Source organism: Oryctolagus cuniculus, chromosome 5 (assembly GCF_051225735.1).
Source record: "Oryctolagus cuniculus isolate XC-2025 breed Fujian yellow rabbit chromosome 5, ASM5122573v1, whole genome shotgun sequence".
Taxonomy (NCBI): domain Eukaryota; kingdom Metazoa; phylum Chordata; class Mammalia; order Lagomorpha; family Leporidae; genus Oryctolagus; species Oryctolagus cuniculus.
The window spans coordinates 102,366,465-102,391,709 of NC_142871.1; the positions used below are offsets into that span (position 1 = coordinate 102,366,465).

Sequence of the window (25,245 nt, forward strand, 5' to 3'; positions counted from 1 at the left end):
CTGAAATAATTTGTTTATCTCTGACCTGATGTCAACATATCCTAGATTTCAAGTAAGCTAGGAGTGAGTGATAACCTATGTTATTATCTGGATAGAAGCATGGAATCTCGTACAACTTGCAATGGCACAGGCAAGCCTTGCAGAAAAACCAAAGCTGAGATTTAAAGCAAGGAAACCTATATGCTCTTTTGTCATCTACTGGACTGAATAATCTAAGTATCTACAAATTTGAGTTTGTGCATGGTAGAATTTTTGTCCTGGAAAGTGTGATAGTGTTTTACAAAGTCACTGTTATCACACAGGTCCTCTACACTTTAATGACTGTGTTCTGCATTGTTATAGGCTTTCTGGCAGATTAGTCTTTTTTTTCAGAAGTCAAGTGCTGGAGAGGCCATTTATTAATGTCTTCAATCATTAATATCTTTGAACTCCTTAGCTAAAGATCAGCCTGGCTGACTAAGCTTACATAATCAGAATAAATAGGCCAATTTTCTGTACTCTATTACAGTTGGAGTATGTATTTTCAAAGGAATTTTATTTATCTGGAATGTGATGTCTGGGTTCCTGATGCCAAACTGGATAAAATAAGAAAAAAAAATCATGTATTATGGAAATGTCTGTGTGTGTTCATTCCTTCACTGAATCATGAAATTTATAATTTAAAAATTCAACAAATATTTATTAAGTACCTGCTATGTGCTGGGGTTTCTTCTAAATGCTGAAGGCAGAGAAGTGAACAAAATATGTCCAAGTTACAGGGGGTTGACTAAATTAAGCATGACACATTCAGATGGTAAAATATTAGCTAACCCCCAAAGAACAGATAAGCAAGAATATTAAATTACCTCAAAAGATACTCATGAGGAAGTAAGTGTAGGGAAGGAGATTGAGTGGGTTTTCATTGCTTTTGATTCCCTGCCTCCCTCTCTCCTCCTTTTGGTCACCCTTTCTTCCAGAGAGCCTTCACTCCCCAGCCCCCCAAAACTTTGGTGATGGAGCTGTCAGTCGGGGTGTTTTTCCACTTTCCCCCTGAGATTCGTATTTCTGCTGCTCATACACATTAGCTATTTGGACTGTCAAATTTAGTTTGATCTTCAGTGGGAAACCTACAAGTTGTTTTTTGGTGTGTCAGGAAATTCACCGAAATTTTCTTTGGAAGTCATTGAAAATCCCTTTAATGTATTTTACATTTCTGTATCATTTCAAACTTTAAGTAGTATCTTTAACAATTCGCATAAGACGGTTGGATGGCATTAGTTCACTGAAGAATGAACCTTGAAAAAGCTCACAGATGGACTGAACCTAAACTGAAAGCAGATGATAAAGACGTGCCTGAAGTTTGCATTCAGATACAAAATTTTGCGTTGAATGTACTCTGTGAATTAGTTAAAACTTTTAGCAGTTTTTTTAAAATATAGGAATGAATAATAAAAATTTAGATTTCTTTTTATATACATTTAATTTTTGTAAAGTTATTTCCAAAACAATTTTAAAGATTTATTAATTTGAAAGAGGAGAGGCAGAAGTAGAGAGATCTTCCATCCGCTGATTCATTCCCCAAATGGCCACAATGGCCAGGACTGAGCCAGTCTGAAACCAGGAGCTTCATTCAGGTTTCCCAGATGAGGGGCAGGGCCAAAATTTGTGGGCCACCTTCCAGTGTTTTTCCCAGGCAATTAGCAGGGAACTGGGCTGGAAGCGGAGCAGCTAGAATACAAACTTGCACCCATATGGGATGCCAGCATTGCAGACAGTGGCTTTACCCACCATGCTACAACGCCGGCCCCCAAATTTAACCTTCCTTTATGGTGACAACATCCAAAATCCTGTCTCCCTGTTGTTTTACTGGAGAAGTATTCATTATATTAACATTATTTATAGTTTCCCTATTGTGCATCGAACCCCAGAACTTCTTACTCCTATCCAGCTATAATCTAATATCCATTAATCAACCTTTACCCATACTTCTTTCTCTCTTCCCTCCTAAGCCTCTGGTAACCACCATTATACTTTTAACTTCTATGAACTCAGCTTGCTTTTTTTTTTTTTTAGGACTCCACCTATGACTGGTATCACATATTACTTGTCTTTCTGTGCTTGGTTTATTTTACTTGACATAATGACCTCCAATTCTATCCTTGTCACTGCAAATGACAAAATTTCATCCATTTTAATGGCTGAGTAATATTCTGTTCTGCTTTTTTAATCAATGGATAGACACTTAGGTAGCTTCTGTTTCTTGGCTAGTGAGAACAATGCTGCCATGAATATGGGAATGCAGATGTCTCTTCCACAGATTGGTTTCATTTCCCTTGGCCATAATACCCCATAGTAGGATTACTAGATCATATGGTAGTTCTATTTTTAGTTTTTTGAGGAAACTCCATACTGTGTTCCACATGATAAACTATTTACATTCCCACCAATAGTGTGGAATGTAACATTTCTGTCTTTTTGATAATTGCCAATGTAATTATAGTGAGTTGATATCTCATTGTTTTAGTTTATATTTACCCAATGATTGGTGATATTGAGCATTTTTCTTTCTGAATATTGACTATTTGTATGACCTTCATTAAGAAATATATATTTAGATCTACTGCTCATTGTTGAATTATTTGTTTTGTTTTCCATTCAATTGTTTGAGTTCCTTATATACTGTGGATATTAACTTATCAGCTGCAGGGCTTGCAAATATTTTCTCCCATTCTATAGGTTGTTCCTTCATTCTGTTGATTGTTTCCTTTGCTGTTCAAACACTCTGTACTTCGGGCCGGCGCCGCAGCTCACTAGGCTAATGCTCCGCCTTGCGGCGCAGGCACACCAGGTTCTAGTCCTGTTCGGGGCACCGGATTCTGTCCCGGTTGCCCCTCTTCCAGGCCAGCTCTCTGCTGTGGCCAGGGAATGCAGTGGAGGATGGCCCAAGTGCTTGGGCCCTGCACCCCATGGGAGACCAGGAGAAGCACCTGGCTCCTGCCATCGGATCAGCGTGATGCACCGGCTGCAGCGCGGCAGCCGCGGCGGCCATTGGAGGGTGAACCAACGGCAAAGGAAGACCTTTCTCTCTGTCTCTCTCTCTCTCACTGTCCACTCTGCCTGTCAAAAAAAATTAAAATAAAATAAAATAAAAAATAAACAAAAGCTCTGTACTTCGACAAAACCTCATTTGTCTATTTTTGCTTTAGTTTTCTGTGCTTTTCGGGTCTGATCTAGAAAATCCTTACCCATTTCAATGATCTAGTGTGTTTTCTCTGTTTTCTTTTAGTAGTTTCAGAGTTTCAGGTATTACATTAAACATATCCATTTTGAGTGGATTTTTTTTTAACATGGTAAGAGATAGGAGTCTAATGTCATTCTTATACATATGGTGAATTCTCAGTTTTCCTAGCAACATCTATTGAAGACTATTCTTTTTTCCAGTGTGTGTTCGTAGCACCTTTGTCAAATATCAGTTGACAGTAGATGTGTGAGTTTACTTACAGGGTTTCTAGTCTGTTCCATTGGTCTACAGATCTCTTTTTAGGCCACTATGATGCTGTTTTAATTTCTGTAGGTTTATAATATATTTTAAAGTCAGGCAGTGTAATACCTTCTGCTGCATTCTTTTTACTCAAGATTGCTTTGGTTATTGGAGTCTTTTGTGGTTCCATACAAATTTTAGTGGTGTGTTTTCTAGTTCTGTATGTTTGGAAAATGTCATTGGAATTTTGAAGGGATTTCATTGTATCTATAAATTACTTTGGGTATATGTACATCTTAATTATATTGAATCCTCCAACACATAAACATGATGTGCTTTTCCATTTCTTTCTGTCTTCAATTTTTCTATCAATGATTTAAAATTTAAATTGTAGAGACATTTTACCTCTTTGGTTAAATTAATTCCTAGATATTTTTTGTTACCTATTAAAAAGATACCTTGCTATCTTTTTTGGATGATTCACTATTGACATATAATAACACTACTGATTTTTACACATTGATTTTGTATTTCAATAGTTAAAATGTGTCAGCAGCAGCATGCAGCATGTCACTATTCATTCAAATATCTTTCAGTAAAATGACAATAAATTGCTACTCCTGAATTTCTTATTAAATATTTTAGCTATTGACTAGTTATGTGGTTTTCATTAGCAGGTGAAATATTTAATTCAAATACATTACTCCAAAATTTATGGAGAATTTTTGGAAAAAGCCCTGTACCCTGTTAGAGAAAGATTGCAATGGGTAGTACAATCATGGATGCTTTATCAATTTTAGAGCTCTGTAGGGAAATACAAGTAGCACTTGACTATATACATCTGGTAATCACTCACTCAATGAGCTCGCTGTTTCACTGGCTTTCGTATTGAGAGTATTTCATTCCACTGTGAATTGTAAGTTCTAATGAGACTAAAACTGACATCTGAGAATCTCATAATTTACTTTAAAACTAAGTTTAAATGATTTAGGCACAAACTAGTTCTTTGCATTATATGTCTAAATGTTCTGTATTAATGTTGTATAGTATATCAATTATAAAAAAATAAAACCCTTGTCAAAAAGAGACTAACTTTTTTAAGGGACTATAATTTTTTTTCTAAGAGATGAGTTTGACTTTTTAAATTTAAATATTGAAAGTTGATTAGAAGTTATAGAATTAATAGCAAAAAGTCAAACCAATAATTAGTAGAGTGTAAAATAGAAAGTCTCATTGTCAACAGCAACCAAAATACCTCGAAACTAACAAAGAACATTCCAGCCAGAGAGATATATTGAGTTTTATTTTTGAAAGATTTATTTGAAAGTCAAAGTTAAACAGAGATCTTCTAACCACTGGTTCACTCCCTGATTGGCTGTAATGGCTAGGGCTGGGCCAGGCCCTGAAAGCAGGGGACAGGAGCTTCACCCTGATTGGCAGGGACTTAAGTACCAAGGTCATCTGCTGCTTTTCGGAAGCCATTAGCATGGAGCTGGATTAGAAGTAGAGTAGCTGGGACACAAACTGGTGCCTGTGTGGGATGCTAGTATCAAAGTATCAGATTTATCCGCCACACTACAGTGCCAGGACCCAATATATTGAGTATTAAGATAGATTCAAAGCCGGCGCCGCGGCTCACTAGGCTAATCCTCTGCCTTGCTGCGCCGGCACACAGGGTTCTAGTCCCGGTCGGGGCGCCGGATTCTGTCCCGGTTGCCCCTCTTCCAGGCCAGCTCTCTGCTGTGGCCCGGGAGTGCAGTGGAGGATGGCCCAAGTCCTTGGGCCCTGCACCCCATGGGAGACCAGGAGAAGCACCTGGCTCCTGCCATCGGATCAGCGCGGTGTGCCGGCCGCAGCGCGCTGGCCACGGCGGCCATTGGAGGATGAACCAACGGCAAAAGGAAGACCTTTCTCTCTCACTGTCCACTCTGCCTGTCAAAAAAAAAAAAAAAAAAAAGATTCTAATTCTCATCATATTAATCTATTGATTTGATATAGTCCTAATACTAAGTAAGGAATACTTTTGTTAAGATCTTCTCAGCAATTCTAATGTTCATCTAGAAGAGTACACGTATAGGAAGATCTAAAAGAAATAAGAGAAACTACAGAAGCAGGCATCTGGCCTATTGGTTAAGATGCCACATCCATATCAGAGTGCAGTGCCTGGTTTGAGTCTTGGCCTCTCTGCTTCTGATCCAGCTTCCTGTTAATGTGCATCCTGGGAGAAGCAGATGATGGCTCAAGTATTTGGGTTCCTTCTTCTCATGTGGGAGATCCATATTGTTATAAGTTCTTGCCCTGATTGTTTAAGGCATTTGGGGAGTGAAGCAACATACAGAAGATAAATCTCTTTCTCTGCCTTTCAGATAAAATCTAAATAAATAAAAATGAAAGAAAGATTAACCAGTGAAACATATGTAAAATATAAAATGCAGTAAGGAAATTCTTAACTGAGGTTAAAGTGTATCGTAAAATTTTAATTAAAATATGTGCTATTGGCAACACAGCAGGTCAGAAGAGTAGAATAGAAGTCTAACACCAAGTATATGTAACAATTTAGTATACATAGAGAGTATCTATTATTCAATAAATGATACTGGAACAAGTGGCAGAATGTATGCAGAAAATAAAGTATGCAGAAAATAAAACAAGTATGCAGAAAAATAAATATTTCTTCATTAAATTTTAGATTAAATTACTGATAATTCAAGATTTCCATGAAAGATATTTTAAGCTATTAATTACTTGAAGAGAAATATATGGATATTTCTGTATTTTGAGAGTAGAAAAACGCTTTTCTATGGGTATAACCCATTGAAGAAAAGACTGATTCAAATACATTAAAAGTTGTGTATAGCACAAAAATTATAAGGAGAGCTAAGATGCAAATCATGATTTAGAAATACTGTAGCCTATGGAAGTTTCTATGCTATCACATTTTCCTAATAAGACATTCCCCCATATACACAGACATATACACACAGACTTGCAACAAGAATACAGGTTTCTCCCCTTTTGTTGTCCCTCCCTACTTCCCTCTAGAAAAATTGTGCAAGTATAACATCTGATTTGTTACTAGTATTTATAGTTGAATGGTGGGGATTTGAGTGGTTTTATTTTATTTGTTTAGTTCTCTGTATTTTGTGAATATTTTACAATGAACATGGATCACCTCCATAAAATGGGAAACTACAGCAGAATAATTCAGGGGATGTCAAATGAATTTAAAATGTGCTGAATTAGACTGAGTCTATTTTATGTTCATTTGCTAGAATAACATGTGGTGTGCTTTTCTTTGTTGTTTTTTAGGGTGAAGAGGGTGACCAAGGAGAACTGGGAGAAGTTGGAGCTCAAGGACCTCCAGTAAAGTATTTTTAAAAATATTTAGCTTGAATATGCAAATACTTTAAATAACTCGGGATATTTCTGTTTAGTGTTTGGATTAATAGCATTGCATTAAAGTCATGCTCTCTGTTTTTAAATCAGGCCAACAATAGGACCTAGCCACTTTATTAAAATAAGAAAAGGTCTTCTTTGTGCAGTTAGGCACTTTTCTAACAGAGAAATTCTACATATAATTACATACATTCATTTAAGGGCCAGCAACAGAAAGCAAATATTGAGCACAAGTGGATGATATAGTTTTTACATTCTATGGTTCTATCACCTGATATAATGAGAAAATTTTGTGTACCCTGAATGTAGTAAGTGTATAAGCCACTAGATTAATGTGGCTTAATGCAGCATGTAATCATTGTAATTAGAACATTCTTAATTGCTCATAATCACATCTTTTAATAAAGAGCTGGCCCCTTGTGCTTTGGCAGATTGCTACAATAATAGGTAATATAATTTGGAGGCATTAACATACTTCAATTTTGCAACTTTTATTAAATCAATTTATATTACTTTTGTACTATATGGAAGTGGAATTGTTATACTTTTTTTCTTATCAAAATGTGTATTATCAATTAAGGATATAATAATCGCAGAATATTCATTGGACAAGACAGCCAAGCAAGGCACAGACAATGTAAAGGACAAGCACAGGTAGTATTCTCAGAGACTAGAGTTAGGGAAGACTAACACAGGGACACCCGTCACCTATTCTACCCTTCTCCACTGAGTTGGCCTTTAAAAGAAGGTTCACGGAGTTGTGTAGTTTGGCTTTGAACCTAGAATGTAAAGCAAATGAGTCAGAATTTGGAAGGAATGATCTCTGTTTGCACATCAAGTGAGAATCTTAAGGGAATCTGGAGGAGACTAAGTATTTGTTCCATAAGCTTAACATCCCTGATTCTTTGATATAAGTTGGTCAGGAGCTGGACTCTCACAAGTTGAAGATAGTGATAAATAGTGTGAGTGACATAGCCATTTCTTTCTTTCTTTCTTTCTTTTTTTTTTTTTTTGTCTAATGAAAAACTTGTAGGCATTTAAAAATACTTTTTTTAAAAAAAAGATTTATTTGTTTGAAAGAGTGACAGAGAGACAGAGACAGAGAGCAAGCGAGGGAGAGAGAGGGAGAGAGAGAGGTCTTTCATCCACTAGTTCACTCCCCAAGTGGCAGCAATGGCTGAAGCTGGGCCGGAGTTGAGCCGGTCCAAAGCCAGAGACAGGAGCTTCTACCAGGTCTTCCACGTGGGTGCAGAGGCCCAAGGACTTGGGCCATCCTCAACTGCTTTCCCAGGTGAATTAGCAGGGAGCTGGGTTGGAAGTGTAGCAGGTGGGACTCCAATCAGCACCCATATGGGATGCTGGTGCTGCAGTCCAGGGCTTTAACCCCCTGAGTCACAGCACCAGCCCTAAAGATAGTTTTAAAACCTGAAAAGTGTTTTTATGGATATATGATCTATATTGGGTGTTGCATGGGACAAGTGATTTATTGGGGGAATATCATGGGTGCTTTTGACCTACTGGTGTCTGAAAGGCGTGTGATGTGAATGGAAGGGGAGAGGGAGTGGGAAAGGGGAGGGTTGTGGGTGGGAGGGACGGTATGGGGGGGAAGCCATTGTAATCCATTATTCGTACTTTGGAAACTTATATTCATTAAATAAAAAAAAATAAAAAAAAATGTGTCTATAGAATTCACACGTTTTCACTTTTTAAAATATACACATAGAAACATAAAATAGTGCATAGATTTTCATCTTTATTTTTTAAATATTTGTTCATTTGAAAGGCAGAATTTAGAGAGGGAGAAAAACATGGAAATAGTGAGCTAGAGAGAGAGAGAGAGAGAGAGAGAGGGAGGGAGAAATATGGTTCTTCCCAAAATGTCCACAATGCAGGGGATGGGCCAGGCTAAAGCCAGGAGTTTGTTCTGGGTCTCCCACCCTGGAACGCAGCTGGTGATGGCTCAATTACTTGAGTCCCTATCACCCATGGGACAGACCTGGATAGAGTCTGTGCTTTTGGTTTTGACTTGGCCCAGCCTTGATTGTAGCAGAAATTTGGAGAGTAAACTAGTAGATGGAAGCTCTCTGTATATCTCTCTGTTTCTCTGATTTTCAAATGAAAATAAATAATAAAAGTTAGTTAAAACAACAAATATGATAATTCCTCTTACACTAATGCTTATTGTTGTCGTCAGTAATTGTGCCAACCCCCAGTGATGTCACTGTTTATGGTAGCTTGGGTCATAATGACATCCTTCTTTTGGAGAAGCTTTTGTGATGAGACTGAGAAACCTTCATGTTTCCACTAAAATAATTCCCTTTTCCTTTTTTCACTTCTAGGGAGCTCAAGGTTTGAGGGGCATCACTGGCGTAGTTGGAGACAAGGGGGAAAAAGTAAGATGATGATAATGATATCAAAATGTATTAAATACTTAAAAGTTTGGAAATTTAAAAGTAACTTGTCTTAAGCAGCACCACTTTTTACTTGATGCTTTGTAGATGTGGGTTAGGTTCTCAATTCTGTTGTAAGCGCAGGTGACAGAAAAGAGCAGTATGCATAATACTTGTCATGTACCCTTGTCTCTTGGTGTCCAAGAGGAATTGGTTATAGGACTCTCCCCATAGATATCAACATTTCTGGTTGCTCAACTCCCTTATATCAAATGGCATAGTATTTGTATATAATCTACAAACATCTCGCTATATACTTTAAATCATCTCTATTATTACTATTAAATACCTAATAAAACTGTACATGTTTCAATACAGATACAATTAAAAATAGTTTCTCTCTGCAGTTGGTTGAATCCATAGATACAGAACTCATGGATATGCAGAGCCACCTGGGTTAGATATTTTAAATTACTTGTGTAAGTTAAAGTGGAGTTGCTGCATTTTCTCTCTGTCATTGTCAGTACTTAGTGGAGATAACACTGACACATTGCCTGAGTGCTTCTGGCCAAGCAAAGCCAAGAAAGGGCAGGCCAGAGAGAGAGGTGACAGAAGGCAGGATATCCCCAAGGACACTAGGACCCTTTAACAGGAGTCCCCCACTGGTGGCTGGAGCCCGGCAACCTACTCTTAGCACAGTCTCAGAAACCAGTCTCTTGGCATTTCCATCGCAAGGCACTTTGCAACTTCTGGGAAGATTGGAAGCACAATAAGGTCTTCAAGGAGTACATTGTTTTTTTTGGGAGAGACATTTAAGTAGATAGCTCAATGTAATAAAAGCAACCGAGACTCAGAGTCCATCTGAGGGCAAATGGTATGAGGGAGTGCAAATGAAGCAGTAGCTCACTTGGATGGGGAACTTGGAGGGCCCATGTAGGAGGTGGCATTAGAAGGATGCTGGGTCTGGAAAGGTGACATGTTGCCACTGGTGATGGAAGCAGGGCAGCCAATGCTTGGCAGAGTGAATACCCTAAGGAAAGAGTGGAAACCTGAACATTCATAATATACTTAGAACTTTTCTTTTGGTGTGTATATATGTACGAGTGTGTCTAGGTTCTTTATCAGGTTTTAAGAAAAATGGTTACTAGTTCATAGAAAACATTGTTAGGCAAGGCCAATTTGTAAGCCCTGAAAAAAACCCCAAAAACGTCTTTGTCCACCCTGACTTCTGCCTGGCCTCCATGTAAGACGCTCAATGGCTGACTGTCAGTTCCATGCGTCAGCACTGAGCCTTTTATCACCAATGAAATAACAGTAAATTGCACATTGTTGATGCTCAATGAGTGGAATTAAAGTTTGTTTTCTTTTTACAAAAGATGCGCATTTTGGATTGTGCATCTCCCTTTCAATTTCACATTTTTTTCAGGCTCTTTGTCTCATTTAGGTGTTTTGATTCTGCCTGCCTTTCTCTTCCATCTCCTTTACTATATTTTTCTTGAAATACATGGTATTCTTATAAACATATTAAAGGATTGTGTACTTCTGTATTTATGTTACCATGTGTATATCTTCTTGTATTAAGTATTGAAGCCAATTTATTTTGAAGCTGCTGATATTTAGGCATTCACTTTTTCTGGATTTAAATCATCCCGCAAATGTGTGACCCCTCTCTTTGAAACCAATTGCTATTAATGATATGCTCTTATTTAAAGGTATTTTTTATTTCATATTTTTCCAAATTTCTCATTTCTTTTGATTTCTGTCAAATTGCTTTTTTTAAAAAAGCTCTTCTTGTGAACTCAGACCGATGGAGTGGTTACCTAGTAACAGCAGTTTGGGCCTGAGCTCACGCTGAACAGCAATAAGAGAGACAGAGAGCGAGTGCATCAAAGCCATTTCTATAATGCAAAGGCCAGGCTCTGCTCTGGTAATGCAAGGTGAATGATGAATTCAAGGTCTTTTTCAGGTCTTCCAAATCCTTTCTTCCATGGTGAATGTAGATGCCTTCTGCTCTGTTCTCGTTTTTAAGGATCAAAGAATTTCAAGGCTTTATGGTCCCTCTGCTTCCATTGTCTTTTTTTCTTTGATTTATACCTACGTCTGAACCTTCTACGACCTTCTGTGAAAGGTTTTCTAATTTTTAATTCTTACTGCAGACACTGTCCACCTGGTTTTTTTGGCCTGACATCCATCCAATTGTCATCCAATGCTTTTGACAGTTCTCCATTTATTTTATCATCTCTCCATCTCAACCTGGTTCATGAGGAAACTGCCTGTTCACCCAGTTGTCCTTTACCTTTTCACTTAATAGTCGAGAACAAGATTTAAAGAAAGGGGTAGTGTTTCGTCAGGCAACATGTTGAGAGCACTAAAAAACACTGTATTTTGTTTTAAAATCACATTTTAATTCTTAAAATGAAAATAAGGAGATCTACATAGCACCTAGGCAAGTCAGGACTCATTCCAAGATGATTAGGTTTATAAAACCTTGGGGGGTAGTTCTTTTTTTTTTTTTTTTTTTTTTTTTTTTTGACAGGCAGAGTGGACAGTGAGACAGAGAGAGAGAAAGGTCTTCATTTTGTCGTTGGTTCACCCTCCAATGGCCACCACGGCCGGCGTGCTGTGCTGATCGGAAGCCAGGAGCCAGGTGCTTCTCCTGGTCTCCCATGGGGTGCAGGGCCCAAGGACTTGGGCCATTCTCCACTGCACTCCCGGGCCACAGCAGAGAGCTGGCCTGGAAGAGGGGCAACCAGGACAGAATCCGGCGCCCCATCCGGGACTAGAACTCGGTGCGCCGATGCCTCAGGTGGAGGATTAGCCCATTGAGCCGCGGTGCCGGCTGGGGGTAGTCCTTATGTCTCACTTGGTAGGATGGACCTGTTGTTGAGAAAATATGAGAGCTATTTTTCTTTATAAATGGAACCAAACATGTACCCAGACTGGGAGAGAGTATGCTCAGGTCCTTCTACTGTTCGGTCCTGAAATCTCAAGCCTGGACATTTAAGTCTAGATCTTTGTGGGTGATTTAAAGTCCCAGAGGTCCCTACCACAACTGTGGCAGCACAGAGTCCATGGCAGCTATTTGTAGTATGGGACCATGGCCTTCACAAATGAGAACCCTCAAAGGTGCTGGACATCTGATCTAGAACAAGTATTGTTATCTCAAGACAGCAGATAACAATGGATGCCATGTTAAAATATCTAGTGTGGTATCAAAGATTGGATTTAAGATTGTGATGAGTGGTTGTAAACTAGTACTTGCATAACTGAGATGTCTGGTTAAATATGCTCCAAATAAAAAAAGCCTCTTGTAATCTGTCTGCTGTATTTCCTTAGACAGGTGTGCTGTTTAATATCCATGACTTATTTCCATTTCATTTTTATTTTATTTTATTTTTTTTTTTGCAGGGTGCTCGCGGCTTAGATGGAGAACCTGGACCTCAGGGTCTTCCTGGTGCACCTGTAAGTGATCTTTCTTACACAAAACTCAATGGGATATTTTAGGCAATGATCTTTTTTTTTTTTGCTGTACATTATATATTTACATGTTTGCAAATATCATGTACATGTGAATAAATGAAAACATGGATGTAAGTTTTTATTTAAAAATTGCTAAGTAAGCCAATCATCACTTGCAGACAGAGGGTTGATATGTTTCTCTGTGAGTTAAATTGGTAAATATTTATATTTGCCTTTTGCTTTGGTTGTCAGGATGCTTAGAGTCACAGTGACTGTCTCCTGCACAGACTTTGGATAATTCTACCCTTTTTATTCCCTATAGTTTATGCTTCACTTTTCTATATTTTGATTATCAGAGTTATGGGTGTCATTGTTACAGGCTACTATAAGCCTTTTTTGAAGGTAAACAGGCAAAGAAGCCATCCATCACCTATATCACATAAACATTGAAAAGGTACAAGTAAAAAAGAGTTTCTAGTTATCAAGTTCCTATGAATGAGTGGTAAAACAGAATATAGCTCAGTGATAATCTATAGGGTCTAGAAAGTACTAGAGGTAACCCGTGCAAGGGGACCTTAGAGGAAGGCTGACCTGGAAAGCCATCCCGGGTATGCTGTAAGAGGGACCCTGTCTGTGGTGGTAGGGGTGTGTGTGCAGTCATAGAGGCTGTCACTGTGTTTGTGTTGGAGATTGAATAAAGTAGAGCCACAATTTGGGGAACACGTAATGCCAATATGAGCAATCAGTACTGATCTAGTGGCCATTGGGAGCTATTTGAGCTTTCAAAGTAGGTAAGCAATTCAACAAAAGCTGTTTTTACAAAGACGTGTCCTCTCCTCTATGACTACCTAAGCCATCCAGCAATGTTAGCTGGAAAATTTTGGCAGACACTTTTTGACTGAGGAATGAAATAAAAATGGAGAAAAGATTGGCAAATCATCTAAACCTCAAGCCACCCAAATAGTCAATGAGATTAACTGATGTTTAGATGTAGTAGTTACTGATGTCATTGCTTGTACTATGGACCAAATGTTGTTATACATGTACATCCAAAGAGTATGGTAACATTATATATTTAAAATGAAAGCAAAAGACCTGCAGGTCTCAGTTGTACAAATGGCTGCCTCAATTTTTTAGACAAAATGATTTTTATAAAAACTGTTTTTGAGGTAGGTATCTAGGATAGATAGACCAAAGCCATTGTGGTGTCTGAACAATAGTTAAATAATGTGGATGATTTCCAGTTTTAAAAAGTCTATGAATGAATAACCTTGGATTATATTAACGAAATTCTATTTTCATATAGGGTGATCAAGGACAGCGAGGACCTCCTGGAGAAGCAGGTCCCAAGGGAGATAGAGTGAGTTCCCTACAAGCATCCTGCTTTTCAGTGTCTTCTGTTGTTTATGCTTATCTATTTGACTTGTCCTAAGTATTGTGATTACTGAACATGTCCTATTCTTTCTCTTCTATTCTACAGGGGGCTCAAGGTTTGAGAGGAATCCCTGGCCCCCCTGGACCCAAAGGAGATGCGGTATGTACTGAGCTGTAGTCGTCAAACTAGATTTTTTTCAAAGTGATTACTGACTTGTGCTAAAACTTTAGAAAATAGTAAGAAGAATGTGACTGTTTTAAAGAAACTATTTTTCTGTGTATGTCCTTAGGGCTTGCCAGGTGTGGATGGCCGTGATGGAATACCTGGAATGCCTGGAACAAAGGTAGCTGTGTGGTTTGGTACAAGAGTGAATGGGGCTGCTTTGGTCTTGGCTGACTGGCTTCAGCATTTCCATTACCACATCTCCAGGAAATTTATTTAGCCAGCTTTGGCTTTTTTCTTCCTCTTAATTTTAAAATCAAGTTTCAAATCCAAAACGTACTAGAATAGCATCTTTATTTGCTTGTTTTTAGGAATTCAGTAAAAGTGCCCCATTAGTGAAAGTAGACTGAGGAAAATAGTGTTTTAGCTTGAATTTATGTACCGTGTCCTGCGCTACCCTTGCCCTGGATTAAGTCACGTTGTAAAAGTGCATATAAGGACAGCTAATGGAATAATCCTTTTACTTTGGTCTGTGCCCTCATTTTCTTAGAACAAATAGTGGTACAATAATTCATCTGGGTTCAGTGATACGATCACATTTTTTTTTTCTTCAGGGTGAACCAGGGAAACCTGGACCTCCTGGTGATGCGGGACTACAGGGATTACCGGTAGGTATTTGATTCTTCACATGTTTATTAGTTTCCATGCATGTTTTAAAGATCTGACCTTTGGGAACAGATGTATAATTTGATAAATTCTAGGAAAGGTATAGAGTTTTACTTTTACATTTACAATCAATATTTTTGAGCTTTTTCTCTGAGTAACTAGTGATGCCTCTATTAACTATGTAAAGTAACTCTTAATTTTATGTTTTGGATCCCTTTTCTTTGATTAGTTGACTATGTTGTCTTTGTTTATTTTTACTGACCCTGAGCTGTGGGCCAGTATCAGATACTTTGTCCTCTTTTTCACCAGTTTTGGAGGTCTTGTTAGCAGTCCTGAGCCACAGAGGGTTGAGAGTATTTTTAGGGCACAGTGTGAAATATGATTTTTGGATTATGTACTATTTGATGTGCTAAAATAAATGTTTCCCTGAATTGATGTGGTTGGACCCTCAAGTGAATTGTACCACATGTGTTCTTGGCTCTTGAAAGGCAAATGTCTCAAGCTAGCAGGATGTCTGGATCATATGGTAGGTCTGTTTTCAGATTTCTGAGCAATCTCCATACTGTCTACCATATGGTTGTACGAGTTTATATTTCTACCAACAGTGTATTAGGGTACCTTGTTCTCCACAGCCTCGGCAGCATTTGTTATTTTTGCATGACAACCATTCTAACTAGGGTGAGGTGAAACCTGGTTGTGGTTTTTATTTGAAAATGCAGGCATCTTAACTGTTGTTTTAACCACAAGCCTAAATACCCATACCTGCCCAGAGTCTTTGATAGGACCTCACTTTATTATTCTGTACATGAAGTCATGTCTTTTTTTTTTTTTTTTTGGACAGGCAGAGTGGACAGTGAGAGAGAGAGATACAGAGAGAAAGGTCTTCCTTTGCTGTTGGTTCACCCTCCAATGGCCGCGCTGATCCCAAGGCAGGAGCCAGGTGCTTCTCCTGGTCTCCCATGGGGTGCAGCGCCCAAGCACTTGGGCCATCCTCCACTGCACTCCCTGGCCACAGCAGAGAGCTGGCCTGGAAGAGGGGCAACCGGGACAGAATCCGGCGCCCCAACCGGGACTAGAACCTGGGGTGCTGGCGCCGCAGGCGGAGGATTAGCCTATTGAGCCGTGGAGCCGGCCTGAAGTCATGTCTTACCCTATAAGGATTAATTTGCAAGAGCTCCTGTTGATGTGAAAATGGTACCAAATTCTAATTTGAAAATTCATCTTTGAGGAAAAAAATCCCTTTAGTTGAGGGTAGGATTTCCCTTATGGTGTTCAGCCTTACTAAGCCAGATACAGCAGTGTAATGCCATCCTACACGCTGGGTAGTTCTAGAACTGATTTGCAGAGTTTGGGATCTAGGCGGCGTCTCTCCCACACTAAGCTTCGAGATTGTCATGATTCCTTCAGCCTCTCAGCAGTGTGTGGCAGGCTTGGCATCTCACGGATTCCCAGATGAGGTGATTAAACCCAGATTCTTGTGTGCCTGCTTTCAGGGTATACCTGGACTTCCTGGTGCAAAGGGTGTTGCCGGTGAAAAGGTAAAACATTCAAACCTTTACATTAACATTTTTCTTTATTTCTTTGTTCTTTTATTAACATATTTTCTTTATCTTTTTGATATTTCCAACCTGCCTTTTATTTTGTATTTAACCCTATGGAGAAATTAAAAAGCTTTATATCTTCAAATGCTAATCTTTTCCTATCTGCAGAAAGAAGACTTTGATCAAGTGTTGCTGACTAGACTTCCTTTATAAGAATGTCATGCTTTGCCCGTATAAAACACAGAAAGTTTTGTTTCTGATCACTTAAAATAAGGAAGATACTAAGCCATTGAACTTGTCAGAGTGTTGGGATAAACTATCTTAGAATATATTGCATTTTGTTCCTGTACTGATAAACTGATGCTTATATTCTATACACAGAATTACAGCACAAGCAATTAAAAATAATAGATGAAAGAAAAAATGTAAGAGATAAAATATAGCTTGGCTTTGGGATCAAACAGATCAAGTGTGACTAATGTAGAACTTGATCATTATTAGATTATATGACTAGAGCCCTCCCATCATAGTCTTCTGCATTGTCTTGAACAGAAATGGTCCCCAACAAGCAGATGGTGAGGGACTGATGTGGAGATGGAGTCTCCACACATATGCTTTTTTTTTTTTTTGACAGGCAGAGTGGACAGTGAGAGAGAGAGACAGAGAGAAAGGTCTTCCTTTGCCGTTGGTTCACCCTCCAATGGCCGCCATGGCCGGCACACCACGCTGATCCGAAGGCAGGATCCAGGTGCTTTTCCTGGTCTCCCATGGGGTGCAGGGCCCAAGCACCTGGGCCATCCTCCACTGCACTCCCTGGCCACAGCAGAGAGCTGGCCTGGAAGAGGGGCAACCGGGACAGAATCCGGTGCCCCGACCAGGACTAGAACCCGGTGTGCCGGCACCGCAAGGCGGAGGATTAGCCTAGTCAGCCGCGGTGCCAGCCTCCTTGAGTCTTAATCATTTTAATAGTGTCATTGTGAGGCAAGAGGGCCCAAAGAAGTATATTGGTGGTGGGAATGGTAAAGACATATATAATTAATTTTATGAAGAAAAAATCCTCAAATGGAAGGAAATTCTTTTATTTTTAAAAAGACTGTTATTATTTAAAAAAATTTAAATTTATTTTTATTTCAGAGGGCCTCCATCTGCTAATTCATCCCCTAAATGCCTGCAACATTTGGGGGTGGGGCAGGTCAGAGCTACAATCTGGGAACTCAGTGGAGGTCTCCCATGCGGGTGGCAGGGATTCAACTCCTTGAGCCATCAGGTGCAGCCTCCCAATGTGTGCATGAGCAGGAAGCTGGATCAGGAGCTGAGCAGGGACTTGAACCTAGGCACTCTGATTTGGGGTGCAGGTATCTCAAGTGACATATTGATTGCTACACCAAATACCCTGGGAATCCCTTTAAATGAAGGCTAAAGACCTTCATTTTCTGATATTTAAATTTAATATACTTCTGGGACTAAAAGATAGTATCCTAAATCTAAAGGACTTTGATATACCCACTATTTAAAAGATTCTACATACTCATAAATTCTCAAAGAACATCAGAAAATGAATAATACTTAAATGTAAGAAATACCTAATTTGAATAAGACAGTTTTTTAAAAAGATTTATTTATTTATTTAAAAGGTAGAGTTAGAGTTAGAGAGAGACAGAAATCTTACATCCACTGGTTCACCCTGCAATGGTGGCAATGACCAGGGCTGGGACAGGCTGTTGCCAGGAGATCCCTTTGGGTCTCCCGTGTGGGTCCAGGGATGCAGCTGCTTGAGCCATCTTCTTCTGCTTTCTCAGGAGTATCAATAAGTGGCTAGATTGGAAGTAGAACAGCCTGGACTTGAACTGGCACCCATATGGGATGCTGGCACTGCAGGCCATGGCTTAACCAATTGTGCCACAGTGCTGGTTGAATAAGACAGCTGGATGATCATGCTTATGTACAGGACAAATTAACTTTGCATGTTGTATTTTGCCTCTAGGGTAACACAGGTGCTCCAGGAAAGCCTGGTCAACTGGGAAATTCGGGCAAACCGGTAAGATGCTGTCTGACCCCTCATAAGTTAAAACCTGTTGTGATCATGAAGCAAAGGATTAGTGGTTTTTTAACATTTTCTCCACCTGCCTTCCTCAAAACAGGGCCAACAAGGGCCTCCAGGAGAGGTGGGACCCCGAGGACCCCGGGGGCTTCCTGTGAGTACTCATTTTTCTACAGTGCCTTTCCAAAATGCCTTCTCAGGATTTTGGTGGACCTCCCTCCACTCATCCATTCATCCATCCATCCATCCATCCATCCACCCAACCACCCACCCATCCATCCATCCATCCATCCATGAATGCCTTCTCATGTTTGAGCATGTGCTGGTGCAGATAAACAACAAAATGGGGATGCTATTTAGATATACACTATGTCTTCTTTCTGAAAATAATAACAAAAATGAAGTATTTAAAAGAACCATGATGACATTTCCTGTTCTCATCCTATATTGAAAGATATATTTTAGTAAGGTTTAAAAAATCTTTTTACTGAGATATAACTCACATACATGTAATTTGTCCATTGAATGTGTACACATTTTAGTGTAGTCATATAATTAACCATCATGACAGACAATTTTAGAACACATTTATCACTCAAAAAAGAAACCCTGGGCCCATCTGCAATTATTCAGCATTTCCTCCCAATTCCTGCAGCTCTAGGCAAACACTAATCCATTTTCTGTATCTATAGATTTGCTGATCCTGGAAATTTTACAAAAATAGAATCATACGTGGATTTAAAAAAAAATAATTTGTGTCTCTCAGCATAATGTTTCAAGGTTTATCTATGCTGTAGCATATATAAATACTTCATTTCTTTGTATGGCTGAATAATATTTAATTGAATGGGATATTTGGATATGCCACATTTGATCAGATCATTTGGTGAGAGATGTTTTGATTTTTTTTCCTTTTTTTGGCCATTATGAACAATGCTGCTATGAACATTTGTATACAAGTTTTTGTGCAGATATGTTTTAATCTATCTAATGTATATAATTAAAAGTGAAATTTCTGGGCCACGTGGTAAATCTATTTAATCTTTTGAGGAACTTCTAGACTTCTTTTACTGTGAGTGTACCGTGTAGCAGGTATAGCAGTGTATATCTTTTTTTTTTTTTTTTTTTTTTTAAATTTTTGACAGGCAGAGTGGACAGTGAGAGAGAGAGACAGAGAGAGAAAGGTCTTCCTTTGCCGTTGGTTCACCCTCCAATGGCCGCCGCTGCAGCCGGCGCACCGCGCTGATCCGATGGCAGGAGCCAGGATCCAGGTGCTTTTTTCCTGGTCTCCCATGGGGTGCAGGGCCCAAGCACCTGGGCCATCCTCCACTGCACTCCCTGGCCATAGCAGAGAGCTGGCCTGGAAGAGGGGCAACCGGGACAGAATCCGGCGCCCCAACCGGGACTAGAACCCGGTGTGCCGGCGCCGCAAGGTGGAGGATTAGCCTATTGAGCCATGGCGCCGGCTCTAGCAGTGTATATCTTCTCACAAGATACAGTCAAACCCTTAGAGAGAAAGTAAATAAGAAATTAAATTTCATGTACTTGTATTTGACTTAAAAATTCTCTCTGGCCTTCAGTTCCACTTTTTATTTCAAAGTCTGATGACAAAAATGACAACACAATTCCCAAGACCCTGAGGAATGGTGGTGCCCCTGGTCTGCGCCCATCATCATATGGTGTTTCCCACTTAATTGTCAGTGGATTTCTACAGACAGTAGAAATCCTAGTTTTCCTTATTTCTACCTGGTTCAGATCCTGTGTTCAAGTCAGGCTGTGCTCCATGCTAATTCCCAATTACTCAGCATTCCCAGCCTGCCTGTTTGCTTTTATGTTAGACCCTGCATTGAGATGGCTCATTTTCCCATTTCCGATTGAACACTCCATGTACCCTCCTAGGTATAATGAGATGTTAATTCTACAATGAACACATCTCTGATTATACCTTAACCCCATAGAGAATTAATCTCTTTATTCTGAATGCTGTAATCCTTAATTCTTTTGTACCCCATCCTGTGGTGACTGCAGGAAGGCGGGGACACATCTGGGTCACCTCTGTGTTCCCTGCATCTCTTTAGCCAGGGCCTACCAGAAGGCAGTGCTCAATAAATATTTCCTGAAATGAACTTACTTGGAGGCATAATAAATCATACTATGTTGCTTTTGTTGGTAATAATTGCTTTCTCACCTGCTATAAATTTTTCAGAAAAATGTTATGATAGGTCGTAAATATTGTAATTCTGGGGTGGAGTTTTAACACCAAATCTACTTACTTAAAGATACATTTGTTCTTTCACTTTACGTCATTAAGTTGAGGTTTATAGATAAGTTCACACATTTTCAACTACGCCTCACAAGTTTGATGAGCTTCTCCTGCTAATCTCAAGTCAAGCTGAGTAGAAGGAATGAGCACATAATTCCAACGTGTCCTAGGAGCACATCTTCAAAATTAAGTGATATTTCCATCAACATTTGTGAATATCACTGCAACAATATTATTTCTTTGGCACTCCAGTGATTTGGTACAAGCACCTTATCTCTAGCACTTAGGCTACACTTTGTCCAGCACGCTCTGCTTGTTTTGTACTTGGTCTGAGTGGCTCCTGGTTGAGAGAAGACAGATTCTACCATGCAGCGGCTACTGGTCCATCTCTGTCTTCCAGGCTTTTCAGAACTTGAGGGAGCTTTTGCTGAGTGTATGGTTTGTTCTGTTCTCTTCCTTCAGACTGGGGTGAATGCCAGGCTGATCTGTGGTCTGAGTTCTGAAGATCACATGTTCCTGGGGTGCAGAAGCCTGTCTCACTTCTCTTATTTGTTTTTTTAAAGATTCATTTATTTATTTGAAAGTCAGAGTTACACCAAGAGAGGAGAGGCAGAGGGAGAAATCTTCCATCCACTGGTCCACTCCCCAGATGGCTGCAACGGCCGGAGCTGAGCTGTTCCGAAGCCAGGAGCCAGGAGCTTCTTCCAGGTCTCCCACATAGGTGCAGGGGCCCAAGCATCTTCTACTGCTTTCCCAGGCCATAGCAAAGAACTGCATCGGAAGTGGAGCAACCGGGTCTCGAACCAGTGCCCATATGGGATGTTGGCACTTCAGGCCAGGGAGTTAACCTGCTGCGCCACAGTGCTGACCCCCTTACTTCTCCTATAATCTCTTGCTTCATCCCAACACCAACAACCTCAAGCACAGAAGCCCCACAGAGGGTGTGGTTAGACACATTGGCTGCCCTCCCATCATACCTAGGACCTGATGGGCTACTTCTGTTGATAATTCATGAAGCTGCTGTGTGTTACAGTTATATTTTAGATGTATTTCTTTTTCCTTTTTTAAAGAAAGATTTATCTTTAAAGGTTTATTTATTTATTTGAAAGTCAGAGTTACATAGAAAATGAGAGGCAGAGAGAGGGAGAGAGGGAGGTCTTCAATCCACTGGTTCATTCCCCAATTGACCACAATGGCTGGAGCTGTGGGAGCTCCGTGAATCCGAAGCCACTAAGCCAGGAGCTTCTTCTAGTTTTCCCACATGGGTGCAGGGGCCCAAGGACTTGGACCATCTTCTACTGCTTTCCCAGGCCATAGCAGAGAGCTGGATCGAAAGTGGAGCAGCCCAGTCTCGAACCAGCGCCCATATGGGGTACCTGCACTAGAGGTGGCAGCTTTACCCACTATGCCGCAATGCTGGCTTCAAAAGATTTATTTATTTGAAGGGCAGGGTGACCCAGCAAGGCAAAGACACAGAAAGGGAACTTCCATCTGTTGGCTCCCTCCTCAAATGACTACAACAGCTAGGGCTGGGGCAGGCTGAAGCCAGGAGCCTGGAACTCCATCCAGATCTCCCATTTGAGGTCCAAGTTCTGGGGCCATCTTCCACTACCTTCCCAGGCACGTTTGCAGGAAGCTATGTCAGAAGCAGAACAGCCAGGACTTGAACAAGCACTTCTATATGGTATTCCAGTGTTGCAAGCAACAGCTTAACCCTCTGCACCACAATGCTGGCCCCCTACATGTATTTCTTGTGTGTCTCTATGTGAAGGAATATTTAAACCTACACAGGAAATGAAACGCAAACTATGTAATGTTGCAAAACTGGATTTAAAAATTACTTTTGTGACAAATCTAAAAGTTATCATTATAGAGTTACTATTAGAATCATCCAAGGCTGATGTGAAAGTGGGTTTGTAGAAGTTATAACTTATCTCTTGAGTTATCAGCATTCCTCTTGCCACAGAGAGGCACTTAATACATGGTACAGACTAGGTATAGTTACTTATAATTTCCTACTTCTAAAATTGATAGGCTATGAAGACAGGGTTCATTCTGCAGCTAGTTGACATTTTGGGTAATTGGAGAAATACAACAGCCATTGCAAGCTAGGGCACAGTGAAATAAAATCCATTTTTTTGGGAAGGTAGAATTAATTTACTCAAATTTAATTATTTTATGTGATCATTTAAAAGTCACTTAGTTTTGTTTTGAAAGGGAAACATTGTATATATTTATGGAGATGATTTTTACAGAGCAGTACCCAGGACTTGTGTGTAACAAAGGTGTCTACTGGGTGATCAATGTATTGAAGAGATAAGAAATAGGAATTTTTTTTTTAAAAAAAAGCACAAATTGTGCTTTTAAACAGAGATGGGTGATTCAAAAGGCAAACATTTAATTAGACATTTAATTGTAGCAAATAATTTTGAATGACGTCTTTAGTAATTATCTCAGTTAAAAATAAAAACTAACACTACTGGAGTGCTTACTATGAGCCAGGCACTGTTCTATGAGATTTACGTGTCATTACTTATTCAGTCTTCACAAAACTGCTATGAAGTCTGTCCTGTTTTAATCTCTATTTTATCAATAAGAAAACTTAGACGCAGAGAGTTTAGATTTCTTGCCTGAAAGTTATCAGCTGGTACGTGATAAACGCAGCTTGATCCCTGACAATGGGGCTCTGTGTCCACATGTGGGCTCTGTGTCTTTGTCATGCCTCAGCAGCTCAAGTTGTAGGTCTGCAAGCTGTGTTTCATTTGAAGGTTGATTGCCAAATTCTGATGGTACAAGACATTCAGCACATTGTAAATTTAGTATTTGTGGAACTTGAGTGGTGAGCATTTAACAGCGTCTAAGCAAAGCTCCTAAAGACAAACAAATATGACAGAAACCCAAAGAGATTCCTGGGCCTTTCTCCAAAGGGAGAGAGGGGGTTGACTAAAGATAGTGAATGAGGAGACGAGGTGGTGGAAGACACACAGTATATACTCCTGTTTCTAAGAAAAGGGATTCTTATACCCGACCATAGTTGGTGATCATGATAGAGGCTCTGCATTATGGTTTCCCCCCAGAAACCTTTTAAGGTATATATACTTCATTTATTTTATAAATACAAATTGAGGAGCATAGTGATTCTTCCCATCCTACCCTCCCTCCCACCTGTACCATGACCCTTCTTTCTCTTTCCTCTCCTATTACAATTCTTATTTTTTACTAAGATCTATTTTCTATTAACTTTATACAGATAATACTGATCCTACACTAAGTACAGAGTTCAGCAAACAGTATAACAAAAAACTGCATCATTTTTAAAACTTTGATTGGCTTGCTGCATGGGGATGAATTGGCAGATGTGTCTGAACATGTTGGAAATGTGTGTGGCAGACCAGTGCCTCCAAGAAAAGCATAAAGCCTTTTATTATAGTCTAATATTTCAAAAATTCTATTTCTCTTCATGAAGTGCTTTACAAAAATTGTTGATTTATTAGAGACAAGGGTGGTAGGAGCAGGGAGGGAGAGAGACTCCTAGTTACTGGTGCACTGCCAAAATGATTCCAACAGTCAGGACTGGGCCAGGATGAAACTGATAGCCAAGAACTCAACCTAGGTTTCCCGGTGGCTGACTAAGACCCAACTACCTGAGCCGTCATCTGCTGCTGCCTCCTAGTGTCAGCTTAGCAGAAAGCTGGAGTCAGGAGTTGGAGGTAGGTCTCGAACCATGTACTCTGATATGGGATGCAGGAGTCTTAACCACTATGCCAGATGCCCATCCCTGTTCTCACATTTTTGATGGTGGGATTTTGCCTTTATTCTGGCTTCTTCTGGTCCTCTTGTTAACTCAAGACAACATGAGTATTGAGTTTTTTCTTTCCCACTGGGAAGAATAGCTGCTTCCCTAGCAGCCTCCCTGACCCACATTCAAGGATGTGGTTGTCACTATTGCTGCTGAAGTGTAAGTTTATCATTTATTGAGCATACTTGTGGTTACTAAGGCCATGACTAATGACTCTCTGCAGAATGTATTTATGTTTTTAGAGATTATTATTTGTATTTTGATTACTCATGTAAGTCTTGGTTTATTTGGTGAAATTCCAGGATTTAGAGAAGGTGTATGCATGTTTTTAGAACACACAGAAATCCCAAGAATGGCTGCCAGAACTCTTGTCCCAATATCTTGTTTGTAACTGTTTGGTAACTGTTGTGAGGATAAAAATTACTGGTTTTCATAGAGTAGAAATAGCTACAAGTAGAACTGCTGAGGATTTAAAGGAGAGGAGTGAAATAAAAATGAGGAATCACATTGCTATTTGTGCAGTAACAGAAGAGTAAATGCCAATAATTTCTTTGCTTCTTCTCCCAGTCCTACACGTGTTGGACTCCAGTGGGTTCACAAATTCAGCAGAGCAGTCTCTGTATATGCTGTGGCTCTGAGCCATTCATATGTATTACCAAGGACCTGCTAGTGGTGGGAAAGAACCTATGAACT

General features: G+C 39.7%; 1 protein-coding gene across 3 annotated transcripts in view; it reads left to right on the forward strand.

Moving 5' to 3' along the window:
- The window catches only part of COL9A1 (collagen type IX alpha 1 chain), a 102,337-nt gene that overhangs the window by 42,288 nt on the left and 34,804 nt on the right, over positions 1-25,245 (forward strand). For all 3 annotated transcript variants that reach the window (XM_089333032.1, XM_008263089.5, XM_089333034.1), the window contains 10 exons: positions 6,770-6,823; positions 9,196-9,249; positions 12,655-12,708; positions 14,012-14,065; positions 14,186-14,239; positions 14,370-14,423; positions 14,857-14,910; positions 16,402-16,446; positions 18,434-18,487; positions 18,591-18,644. In XM_089333032.1, coding sequence (XP_089189158.1) covers positions 6,770-6,823; positions 9,196-9,249; positions 12,655-12,708; positions 14,012-14,065; positions 14,186-14,239; positions 14,370-14,423; positions 14,857-14,910; positions 16,402-16,446; positions 18,434-18,487; positions 18,591-18,644 — 531 coding nt within the window. The remainder of the gene's footprint in view (positions 1-6,769; positions 6,824-9,195; positions 9,250-12,654; positions 12,709-14,011; positions 14,066-14,185; positions 14,240-14,369; positions 14,424-14,856; positions 14,911-16,401; positions 16,447-18,433; positions 18,488-18,590; positions 18,645-25,245) is intronic.